The sequence below is a fragment of the Carassius carassius genome, chromosome 2 (assembly GCF_963082965.1).
Source record: "Carassius carassius chromosome 2, fCarCar2.1, whole genome shotgun sequence".
Taxonomy (NCBI): Eukaryota; Metazoa; Chordata; class Actinopteri; order Cypriniformes; family Cyprinidae; genus Carassius; species Carassius carassius.
In genome coordinates this window covers 25,918,957-25,932,385 of record NC_081756.1, presented here as the reverse complement: position 1 = coordinate 25,932,385, position 13,429 = coordinate 25,918,957, and the positions used below count along the sequence as shown (strand labels likewise).

The 13,429-nt window shown below is 38.5% G+C and overlaps 1 protein-coding gene across 3 annotated transcripts in view; it reads left to right on the top strand.

Annotated features, from left to right (window-relative positions):
* Positions 1–13,429, top strand: part of LOC132107619 (SWI/SNF-related matrix-associated actin-dependent regulator of chromatin subfamily D member 3) — a 38,096-nt gene that overhangs the window by 17,470 nt on the left and 7,197 nt on the right. For 2 of the 3 annotated variants that reach the window (XM_059513722.1, XM_059513718.1), the window contains exons 2-3: positions 7,726–7,919; positions 12,732–12,774. In XM_059513722.1, coding sequence (XP_059369705.1) covers positions 7,726–7,919; positions 12,732–12,774 — 237 coding nt within the window. Of the gene's footprint in view, positions 1–7,725; positions 7,920–11,371; positions 11,462–12,731; positions 12,775–13,429 lie in introns of all 3 variants that reach the window. The other variant, XM_059513729.1, reaches the window with a different exon arrangement.

Sequence of the window (13,429 nt, the reverse complement as noted above, 5' to 3'; positions counted from 1 at the left end):
TCTCTGAAGTGCAAATCCAACATGGTGTGAACTGCTGGAAAATATTCCTACCTGCATCCAAATTTATATTCAGTGAACAAAGCAGCCACACAGAGATAGACAGCAAAGGACAGTAACGGTTTAAACTATTTTAAGTGGTATGTTTTTCAGGACTATTGAAATGTTTTTTTTGTTCATGCACGAAACCGCTATCCTCTGAAAACAAGAGGAATCTGATGAAAGGCTCTCAAACATGATCATTTTTCCTGCTGGTCAGATTTTCCTGTGTTAATGTGACGGTAAGACAGCTCAACAGCAGACAAAGACAGTTAAAAGCATCTGGCAGCACATCAGACAGAGAAAGTGTTTATCTGCAGCATTCAGGGAATGACAGAAATGTTACACCTGCAAGTGTGTGGCCTTATAGAATGCTAAACATCTCATTGAAAGTCATTGTCTTTCATTGCTCTGCAACTCAATGCTCACTGCACAGTCTGCTCTTATTTCACAATGGTCTAGAGTTCACTTCATCAATCTCCTGACCTGCAGACGTAACACAGCTCAAGCCCGTGTGAGGTACATCACAATCACTTCCTTTGTATAAATTAAACAAATAACCAGCAGTTAGATGTTACTCACACATTTGTTTCACATACCAGCAGTTCAGTGTGAGCCCTTCCTGTTTAACTGAAGTTCAAAGAGGTTTCTCACACAGCAGCCACAAGATGAAAGTAATCGTGTTTAACATAACTGTCAAAAGATTACTTCACACCATTAGGAAGGGAGCTTGACCGATTCGGATCTTCTGTAGTCGTTCTTTGGCTCCAGCAGCTTTGTAGAAAACGTTTTAACAATGCTTAATAAATCAGATGTGGCCATTCACACAGAATGTGTTTTGTACAATATAAGATGTGGAGAGTGGAATAAGGGAAACAATGTCTCAAGATCTGTGTTTTTAGTTGAACTCATTTCAACTGCATTTGTTAAGAACCCTGTGTCATGTGTGAGATGCTGTAAAAGACTTGAGTGCAAATAAAAATAACATCTGTCTAGTGTATATTTACGTAGAAAACAATGCAAAAGTACAGTAGCAAAATGGACTGGAAACAATTATGTTGTTGTGAACCAGCCCTAGCAGGCATATACAGTGATGTATATAGGTTTAATGACCCCTCACTAAGCTCCGCCCCCTTCAGTTACTGCTGCTACAATAACTCAGACAACCTTTACAGAATATCCCATATGAATGAATTGGAAATTTTCATAAACGGATTAGTGATTTTTAGTATATTCTGTTTACCAATTGATAAAAATGTTATGCTTGAGTCTATGAATCAAAATTGGAAGAAAATGCTTCTCACAGTCAACTGAAAAGAGAACAACCTTCTTTAATGCCAGTTTTAATTGATGATAATGTAAGCGAATTTGATTATTTTGTGGTATGATTCATAAGCATTTTCAGGTATATTCAGAAGACACATCTCTTGCAGAGGTGCAACTGAAAACAGGTCATGAACTGTATTTTGAATATAGAATATAAGAGAATGCGTAATACATGGAATATATAACTAAAATTCCAGCCAATCCATAAATTCTATAATCAATGCGTTGATTTAATTTATGCTTTTTTGATGCATCAGTGCATTTTTCCAGCAGATTTTCTCCCATGATCCATCTCTTCTGTTTTCTCTCTCTCAGTGTTATGTCACTATACTGTATCTTCCTGATTTTTCTCTTTCATCTGTTCCCTCAACATGTTTTTGTTGTATGATATGAATTAAGTTATTCTCAATATCCTCTCTTTATGGCTTTAGAAAGACATGGAGTGTACACTTCCTGCAGTACAACTACATTTGTCTATTTTTGTCTGATTGGAGTTTCTCTTATCTGTTCTTTTGACCACTGTCTGTGTATTTGTGTGTTTGCTCTGTCACTCCAAGCTGTACCTTTGACATGCTCTCAGATTGCCTGTCCAATTTCACTACCGCCGTGACCCTAACACTCTGCTTTCTTTTCTCTTTCTAAAGAAAACCCTGTCTGCCGTCATTAACCTATTGCTATCCTGTCCATCTTATTGGCTGTTTCTTCTTCATGTAAGGTGTTGTGTAGTATCGTAGGAAACTTTATCTTTCATCCATCAGTTATATTGTATCCTTTACTACCCCTGTGCACCCATCAGCTCTGTCACTCTCAATAACATTTTCATTTGTTGTTTCTTGGCAGCCATAGGCGTTATTATGTCACTATAATATATTGTCAATTGCTTCAGCAGATAGCTAAGGGTGCAACTTTAATACCAGGAAAAAAATATCTTTAGTAATAGCCCCCTTTATTTTTACTCATGATCTTAACCATCAATTGAAGTCTTCCCAGTTGTATTAGCAGCCAAAAATATCAGTATTGCCTGGAGAGTAATGATGGGAAGTTCGATTCTTTTCCGCAAACCAGTTCTGTCAGACGGTTCGATTCAATAAACCTGTTGAAGGTTTATAATAAACCTGCCCTTGATTCAAGCCCTCGGTTTACCTGGGCTCATAACATTAGCACAGAATCAGTTCAGAATCAATCACCAAAAGAATCAGTTCGGTTCAGAAGCTCTGTGAGTCAGTCGGCTTCACACTGAATCACGCATGCACAGTATCATCAGCTCCACAGTTCCCGAATCGGACGCTTCTGAAAGAAACTGTTTTCAGTTCAGTGTACTGATGATCCGAAACCCGATGCAACCGGTTCTTTATGGGATTTAAATCCTGCCATGATTCAAAACTGAAAATAAAGTTCTGAAAGGTTGAAACTAAGTGTTACAAAAAAAAGTTTTGCAAGATCGAAAAATAAGATTTGCAAGCTTGCAAAATGTAAAAAAAGAAAAATATCTCTGCAAACGTTTTTGAGATTTCCTTCTTCAGAACTGTAACATTTTTTTTACGATGTTGCGCAAAGAATTTTTCAGAGTTTCAAATTTGTCAGTGTTCTCCCACTGTATTAGATTGTTTTCCAGGTTTGAAACCTTGTAAATGGTGATCTGAAAACTGGTGCGCTAATGTGTGAAATTTTTTTTGAAACTCAGAAAACAGCTTTGCAGGCTTGCAAAGTGGTAAAAAAAAAAAAATCTCTTCAAACATAATTTTGTTTTTGACTTTTCCTTCTTCAGAAGTGCAACACACTTTTTAATGGTGTTGTGCAATAATTTTTTCAGAGTTTCAAATTTGTCACTGTTCTCCCAGTGTATAGTTTGCTTTCAAGATTTGAAACCTTGTAAATAGTGATCTGAAAACTGGTGTGCGAATAGGTGAAAAAAAGTTTTGAAACTATGAAAACTGAGGTTCGAAAAGGCGAAACTTATTACATTACATTACATTTGCACTCCTATTGCAGACAATTTTTTCAGAGCTGAGTTTACAACACCCACTTTGCGGAGATACGCCCACACAGTTTTGAGCTTGCGACGTGATTTGTGGCAGCGTTGTCACGCAGCTCTGCTCTGAAACTCTGAAACTCAGACTGAGCAAGAATGAAGCTTCGCAACCTAGCAACTAAAAAAAAGCCTGGAGGGAGGGCCTTCTGCTCTTGGCCAATGCTTTGCTGTCTGCTGACGTACAGTCCAATCACAAGTCGTATTTACTGGAAAGGTGGGATTCACCGACTGCTCCGCCAATCACAAAAGCGCAGAATACGCAAACAGAAGATGCACAGATTTCTGGCCACAAGGCGGTCCCGTCTAGGATGGCGTGCAGTCCGGTTCTAAAATAAGGTTACCGACTTGTCGCTGGAATTCACCATACAATTGCGAACGACTCACTTTCCTCCGCGAACGACTCACTTTCCTCCGCGAACGACTCACTTTACTCAGCGAACGACTCACTTTCCTCATGCAGCGAACGACTCACTTTCCTCAGCTGGCGACTCCCTTTCCTCACGCAGTGGACCACTGACTCTCTGAGAAGGGTCTGGCTGCAGACTTGCACTCTCAGACTTGCATTTTCAGACTTGCACTCTCAGACACTTGTGCTTCTGCTAGCGACATCACTTGCAGTCTTTATTTTTTATTTTGTTGAATTTTTTTATTACTTTTTGTTTGAATCTCTCAACATTTTACAACAGTAGCCAGGTGGCGAAGACAAGAAAAAAGAAACTAAATTACAATGTCACTTGCAATCGCTACTTGCACTCTCCGCTACCTGGGATGTCACGTACAATCAACACAAATCGTGCATGTTGCCAATGGAGACTGTCGGTACAGTGATTAAACGATTAAAACTAATTTAGTACTATAACGTACAGGGTCCTGCAAGAAAAAAGACAAGCCCGGACCGTGGCCACAGAACAGCAGTATATAAACGCAATGCACAAAGTCTTTCGTTAAACATTTTCCTCCTGTAGAAAAAACAAACACTTAATATGGCATAATGTATTAAAATACATTATGTTCAATTAAAAGACCAAATTCGATATATAGTTATTATTTAAAGTACTACAAGGTAAGCAGATGGCTATGAACACAATGCGAGAGGCAGTTTTAACATTATGTGACATGACATCTGACGCACAGATGCCATTGGCATGTGTCATTGGACAGTGGCATGTGTCACTAAAACCTGTGACATGTCGGTTTTCAGTGGCATGTGTCAGTGTGCAGTGGCATGTGTCAGTAGAAGCTGTGACACATGTCAATAGACTGCGTCATGTGTCAGTTGCTGCGGTGCGTCTCGCGCCTTCGGTAGTGACTGACACCTGCTGCTGGGTGTCGCTGCATAATGTAGATTGCGTGACACACTCACTTAATGGCAGAACGATACTGAATCAAACATACGTCTTATTACATCGCGGAGTTCATTTGTACAACAAATAGTGAGTTTCTATATTGAGATTAAAATGTGTCTTACGCCTCTTAATGTGTATTTTTCATTGTAAGTTTATTTCCAGTAGCCTGCTTTGTACTATGCATTCAAATACGTAAATACGAGTTTTCTTTTTTTGCATAGATTCGACAGTTCGGTTGTATCATTTGTAATTTTAAAATAGTATAGAGACTATGCAGAGGCCATAACAAAAGAAAAAAAATTTTTTATCAAATGTGCCACCACTAACTGATTCTTGGCAATCAGGAATTAGCTACATGCAAATATAAACTGATGAGAAAATGCCACACACCATTATGTCTACTATTCTAACATGCTTTATAAAAACTTACAACAACCATTCAGAAGTGTGCTTGACCTTGAAGTCTGTAATGTCACGTAAGTCTGCAACATAATTTAAGTCTATGCTATATTAAACAAAGTTTGTACTTAATTGAACATCTTGAGTATCAGCACAAGTGCGCGAGCACAAATGTGCTATTAATTTTGTAGCTACAACAGTACATAGTAAGGGGCCGTTCACATATCGCGTCTTTTGCGCGCTCAAGCTCGTTATTTCCAATGTAGGTGCGGTATGCGTGCTCATAATGGAAGCGACTCGTTTTTTCCAGGCGCATCCGCACCGCATCGAGTTAAAAACATCTCAACTTTTCAGAGAGCCGCAAGTGCACCGCAGGTCATGTGACAAGAACCAACCAATCAGTTTCATCCTTTCCCGTAGCAACGTTAAAAGCTCAGCCAAGATGAAGGAATTTTGAAATAAATTTAGTAGCAGAGCTACTCCAAGCGATTTTTAGTGCTGCAAATTCATTTATCCTTTGCTGAAATTTCCGCGTCTTCATGGAGAGAGCGGGGCATGGTTGCTTAGCAACAGCAGACGCTTTATGGCCCTTTCACACCGGATGCGTAACGAAAAAGCGAAACGAAAAAGCGAATAGTTCGCGTGCGAATAGTTCGCGTCAAAACCATTCACATCAGCCGCGACGCAAATTTGCGATGTCTGTGACGTTCAGAGAGCTTCAACATTCCAAAACTTTTGCACCGACAGTTGAGAAAATGGACACTTCAACATCATCATCCAGTGAAGACGAGCTTTTCATTTTCTTTAAAAGACAGAAAAGAAGGTTTTGGGTGCACCCAGTCCTACAGAACAGAGAGTCTGAAGGGGAGTATGCCAATCTTGTACAGGAGCTAAAACTTTATCATGGTCGGTTCCGCACTTACTTTCGGATGTCTGTGGGACAATCTCAAAACAAGCGCAAGCTCAAAACTGTGTGGGCGTATCTCCGCAAAGTGAAAAAATTGTCTGCAATAGGAGTGCAAATGTAATGTAATAAGTTTCGCCCTTTCGAACCTCAGTTTTCATAGTTTCAAAACTTTTTTTCACCTATTCGCACACCAGTTTTCAGATCACTATTTACAAGGTTTCAAATCTTGAAAGCAAACTATACACTGGGAGAACAGTGACAAATTTGAAACTCTGAAAAAATTATTGCACAACACCATTAAAAAGTGTGTTGCACTTCTGAAGAAGGAAAAGTCAAAAACAAAATTATGTTTGAAGAGATTTTTTTTTTTTTACCACTTTGCAAGCCTGCAAAGCTGTTTTCAGAGTTTCAAAAAAAAATTCACACATTCGCACACCAGTTTTCAGATCACCATTTACAAGGTTTCAAACCTGGAAAACAATCTAATACAGTGGGAGAACACTGACAAATTTGAAACTCTGAAAAATTCTTTGCGCAACATCGTAAAAAAAATGTTACAGTTCTGAAGAAGGAAATCTCAAAAACAACATAATGTTTGCAGAGATATTTTTATTTTTTTACATTTTGCAAGCTTGCAAATCTTATTTTTCGATCTTGCTAAACTTTTTTTGTACGATTTTGAGTTTTCGAACACTTAGTTTCAAACTTTCAGAACTTTATTTTCAGTTTTGAATCATGGCAGGATTTAAATCCCATAGTTCTTGACTCGAGAACAAGAACCGCTCTAACCGGCACGTGCTGCAGTTCAGTATCATCAGCTGCTCTACTCGTGTTCATGTTCTGTTTACTACAAACTCAACTTGTGAATGTGTCATCATTAACTATAAATCTAGTACAGATATTTCATAAATCATCCCTTATTCCTATTAAACATATCTTTAGTCTTTAGAGTCTTAATTATTGTCCAACTTCCCTGAAAACCCCTTTTGGCCTATACATTATCTACAATATACAGATTAGAAACATGCATCTTAAAAAAAAAAAAAAAAAAAAGCAAAATAAAATATAGTTATTTTATCACACTTTCCGATGTTTAACAAAATACTTAAAAAATTACACGCATGCACAGTATCATCAGTTCATCGGTTCTCAAATCGGACGCGTCTGAAAGAAACGGTTTTCGGTTCAGTGTACTGGTGATCCGAAAACCGATGCAACTGTTTTTTTTTTTAGGTCAATTTCATGTCATGTTTTTTAAAGCCGCTACATCTCTCGTGATGTACAATTCTGTGGAATATTTATGTTACTCAACATATTGGCAACACCATTGTGTGACCTTTAGTGTTGAATAGATTGCACTTGGGTTGTGTGTGTGCAGTTGCTGCTGCTGCTAAGGAAAGCAAGCAACAGCTGCTGTTGTATTATTAAGTTACAACCGGTCTAACAGTGACAGATATTTACATCTTCACCTGACTAAGCACAAAAGTGCACTTATTCTTTTAATTTTTCAAACTTTTCACTTACATTTCAAATTATTTATAAGTTGATCTCTTATAACTGATTGTTAGTTATTGTGTATGTTTAAAAAGCCTCACTATACCGATTTGCTATATATCTGTAATCTCTTGTTTTAGAGTCACTTTCTTATATCATTCCTTTTATTGTCATCTTTTTTTCAGCGGCCCGGCATGCCATCAGGAGCACGAATGCCTCATCAGGGGGCCCCAATGGGGCCTCCAGGACCACCGTATGGAGGAAGCCCTGCTGTCCGGCCTGGACTCACCAATCAGGCCATGGAAGCCAGTCGCAAACGGCCCGCTCCTTCACAGCAGCAGATTCAACAGCAGCAGGCAGCGCAGAATCGAAACAGGAAGTAAGTAAAATGTGACATATACTAATCAAGTCAAGTCTCTTTTATTTATTTAACGCTTTTTTCCAATTCAGATTGTGTCAAAGCAGGTTTACAGTATTAAACAGGTAAATAGTGTGTTGGTAATGCAAAAGGACAATAGTAAACACTCAATTTTTCAGTTAAAGTCAATTCAGTATTCAGTGATGTCCTTGTCCAGCTCAGGTCAGTTCGAATAGTGTCTGTGCAGTCAAGTCGACAATATTGCCAGAAGTTAAGTGTCCCCAAATAAGCAAGATAAAGGCAGCAGTGGCAAGGAACCAAAAACTCTTATTGATGACAGCAATGGAGAAAAAACCTGAAACCAGTCTCAGTATGGGGGCCAGTTCTCCTCTGACCAGAGGAAACCAACCTGGAGGGGTATAATTCCAGGCTGCAATGCACGTCAGATTGAGCAGAGGACTGGTTCTTGTGATGTTGTCCCGGTGGCCATCTAGTTGACAAGGTCTTGACTGTGGATCTGTCTCTGGGGTGCATCTAGCTGTCCTGGTCTCCGCTGTCTTTCAGGGCTATAGAGGTCCTCTCTAGGTGCTGATCCACCATCTGGACTGGATACGTAATGAATCTGGGTGACTGCAGTGACCATCTGATCTGAATACAGACTGGATCTGGATGGCTACGGTGACCTTGGAATAAGAATAAAACAGACTAATATTAGCATAGATCCCATTCTTCTAACACTGTAACAAGTACATGGGGGGTTATGGGAAGTGTTCCTGGCTGTGGTTGACCTAATTAATGCAGACTAACAATTCTATAATAGATTTGAATGATAGAAAAATGATTGTGTGTTATGTGTAAGCCAGGTTAAAGAGATGGATCTTTAATCTAGATTTAAACTGCAAGAGTGTGTATGCCTCCCAAACAACACTAGGTAGATTGTTCCAGAGTTTGGGCGCTAAACAGGAAAAGGATCTGCCGCCCGCAGTTGATTCTGATATTCTAATATCAAATGACCAGAGTTTTGAGATCGCAGCGGTCGTGAAAGACCATAATGCGATAAGAGCTTGCTCAAGTACTGAGGAGCTAAATCATTCAGGGCTTTATAAGTAATTATCAAGATTTTAAAATGTATACATTGTTTAATAGCGAGCCAGTGCAGTGCAGTGTTGACGGAACTGGACTAATATGGTCATATTTCCTGGTTCTAGTAAGAACTCTAGCTGCTGCATTTTGGACAAGATAGAATTTGTTTATTAAGAATTTCAACACTACCAACATCAATTCCATGTGATAGTATTAAATCTAAAGTATGATTACGACAATTAGTAAGTCTGTTACATGTTGTCTAATCCAATAGAGTTCAGAATGTCTATAAATGCTGATCTCAATGCATCTTTTTCATTATCAACATGGATATTAAAATGGCCAACAATTAAGATTTGATCTGCAGTCAGCACTAACTCAGACACTAACTAATAAATCTGCAAATTCTTTGATAAAGTCTGTATGGTGCCCTGTATACAGTAGCCAGTACAAATGTCAATATGGATTTATCATTAAGATTACTAGATAATGTACTTGAAAATTGCACAGTTACTTCAAAAAAATTATACTTGAAATCAGACCTCTGAGAAATAATGAAAATATAGCTATAAATTGTATAATTGTACCTTTTGAATGCAGTTCATGTTTGTGACAGTGATCCTGGGGGGTAGACTTGTTTAAAGTAATGTTATCATCTGATTTTAGGCAGGTATCTGTCAAACAGAGCACATCTAGGTTTTGATCTGTGATCATATCATTTACAAAAAGTGTTTTTTATAGAAAGGGGTCTAATATTCATAACTGCAGGGAACTAATGATCAGGAATCAATCCACATCGAAGATTTTATCATAACACAAACCTGGATGATATCACTTAATGTAGGTAGACTTCTATAGGCTTTTGAAGTTCTTAACTCCCGTTGACCCAGTGTTTAACTTATTCTCACAAGATACATGAACTTCTTTTTATTTTCTTTCTTTCTATGTTTCTGCTATGTTTCTAAAATAATTAACCAATTAATTTTTAATCCTGTGTTGACATTATTCTGGATTATTTTTGTAGTAGTAACCCTGCTTTGGAGCAGTAATCCAGGGTTAAAAGTGGTGCTTTTTGGTGGTGCAGAAACACTGGAATTGAAGTGTTCACTACAGTCAGAGCTTTAACGAGTTGTGATTGATGAGCTTGTAAATTGTCTCTGTTGGATGGGAAGATGTGGTTCTTCCTCTGACAAGAAACTGTTTCAACATACTGGCCTGATCCTGTCTGCCATAAGATTTGATTACATGCAACTTAATGGGAAGCAAAAGAATTTGCAATCACAATATTTTGGCAAACAGTTGTTACCAATAACATGGTAATGTCTGTATTGATGTAGATTTCATGAGTTGTTTTTCTAGTCTTACACTGTCCCCTACCCAGGTGTCTGTTACTTGATTTGTGTTAAGTCTGATGTCACGTGTCACAGTTTTCAGGTCCAAATGCTCTTTCAGATCCCAAAACAAACGGTGCTCATTTTCACTGATAGTGTGCTGTAGTGCTATTGAACAATCATGATCCTAATCCTAGCCTTTATCTCCATATGAAATCTCATTGACCAGACAGTGAATCATCTTTTCTGAATTGTTAAAATATTGGTGTTTGGGACTATTTTACTGTACACCACAGTAGTTTTTAAAAGCTTAGCTTAAAATTGCATTATGTCACAGATAATTTTCACATTCAATGTGAAGAAATGCATTTCTTGTCGCTGGAAAATGTTTAGGGCTGTTATTTTCATTACCCTTTTTTTTCACATTCTTCTCCTTAAGATGTTTAAGACACTCTGTTGTCTTTTATCACAAATCTCTGTGAAATATGTCTTAGCTTGGCGCAGTGGCTGTTGTTTAGTTGCAGTTAATGGGATCTGTGCAGTCTTCAGTCTGCTGGCCAATCATCTGACTGTGCTGTTGTGACAGAAAGGGGCCACGCACTGAGAAATTTCTTTATTTTTCTTGGATCTCTGTATCTCTCTTTCTCTCTCTGTTGTATCCTCTCTGAATCAGCTCCATTGATTCACATACTTGCTCATTCTGTCTGCCGACTTGTCTGACACATTAGTGTAACATTATCTTGCATTGCCTAGAACCCTCCTGTCTCACATCAGACTAATCAATGCACTAGTTGTGTGTGTGTGTGTGTGTGTGTGTGTGTGTCATAACCACACATGGCTTTGTAAACTCTGACATGGCTTTGTAAACATCAGATACTTTGTCCTTTACTTCTGCTGTTTCTTGTACAACTCCCATGTTGTCTGTTTTGTGTATTCAGCTTTTTATAATGTGTCTCCAACATCTACAGCAATTCTAAACTTGCATACAAACACATGCTCTTGCAACATATACAAACACACTCAGTACCCTCTAATGAAGGACCCTTCAAATGCCATCAGGAAGCCTGTTGGATTTCCTGGACCAAATGAGATGCCAGGGAGACAGATGGAAATGAGAGAGGCCCAAACAGATCCCACACTCGGATCAAAGTAGGAGTTTATTCTGCTGCATGATGGATTCCCACATTTTGATCCCATCCTTGTCCCAAACCTTGACCCCGTGCCCCCTCTGATCCTAGCACATCTAGCCTCCGAAGACATATCCCTAATGAGGGATATCCCCCCCCCCCCCCCCCGACCACCACTTCACCTCTGATTGACATTTAATGGTTATTATCAAAGACTATTCCGTCATACAGCAATGATTTAATTTAAGTTACAGATCAGCTGATGTTATTCATGTCATGAGACCTTACATGACATTTGAGTCAAAGATATTATAAAATCAAAGGTATTTTAATAATATTAATATGTTAAGGTTAAAGTTTTGATGTTATTAAATCTTTTAGCATGGATGTGCTTGCATGTCCTGTTGCATGGCATGAAGGCAGTATGTGAGAGCTTGTTTTACACTTCAATGTAAAATGTTGGCTCTAAATGTTTTCACAAATAACTAAACATATATTAATAAGTCAAGCTGACGGATTTGTGCATTTTAGTTGATTGGCTAAATATATTAAGCTGGTGAAGAGTGTTTGAAAATTACATTTTTTGCTCAAATCAATACTGACTTGAGACCACTCATAAACTAGCTAGTTCTACCCATATGTTCATTGTGGAATAACAAACACTGTATTTGTCATTGTTTTCCTGATCTCCTCGCAGTGTTTGTTTGGGTGATGGTCACCTGTATGGATCCTGTTTTTGAGTGTACAAAACTCTTTTTTTATGAGGGGGAATGAACACATGCAAACACAGCACTCGTTTCAGTCTAGTTAATAGGACCAATGATTATTTGCTTTCACAGGTAATGCCACATGCAGCTCCCTCAACTAACAGTTTTGTGCATATCTGATGTGAAATAGAGAAAAAAGCACTAGGGATAAACTCTAAAACAATGCTATTTGTGCTCAAAGGAATAGAATTCATAAATGAGCCCAGATATACTCGCATGCACAACACAGCCATGTTGACACCTCATGAGCACATCATGAGCAGGTCCTGTGAGCTTGTGAAGTTTGAGCAGTAATGATTCGAGTTGATTCTAGTAGCGTCCTCTGTGCCAGTGGTTGCCAGCACCATCTGGGCTGGTGTCACACAAACACACACACACACACTCCCACACAGTCTTTCCCGCATCCTGGACCAGCCCCAGAATTTTATCAGATGTCCCGGGTGCTCCACTGTCAGTCTCCATAGTAACATCTTGGGGTTTTTTTCTGCCTTTCCTCTCCATTTCCCCTTTCTCCCCTTTCTGCAGTGCCAAGAGGAGGAAGATGGCTGATAAGATCCTTCCACAAAGGGTGAGTAAGAGATCTGAGCCTTTTCATTGCTTTTATTGGTTTAGCCGGGTTTTTGTGTGTGTGCAAATGTGCACGGATGAAGATACACGGGTGTGCGCCTCTGTTCTCGGCCTTTTAGAGAGGTGGAAACCTCTTCCAAGCAAGCGATACGATAGACAGAAATGTTTTGGAGGGCTTTTTCATTCAGTAATTATCACCTCACCCAGATGATGCAGATATACTCTGACAGAAGGTCATTTTTAGAAATATTTTGTATATTGAAACGAGTATGTAGATTTTTTTTCTACATAATATCTGTTCTAGTTAAGGTCAGCTTCCAACTGTGTATCATATTCTGAGATATTTTAATATTACAATATATAGTAAATCATCTATAATATAAGACGGCATTACTGCTGTGGGTTCATGGTGATGGCTATTATTGGAAATAAAATTTTTATCATTTAATAGCGTTCAAACATTCTATGAATGATTCTGTTCTTAGTGTTTTTATAGTCACTGTGTTACTATGATTTGGTTGTGTTAGATAAGATAAGCAGCATTATGTGTGTCCTATCATCTCCAGTGGAGACGTCAGATGCATTAGTCATTGATGAATCACTCTGTCTATCGTACACAGAACAAGGAAAATAACTAGGATAGTTTGAGTTTCCTT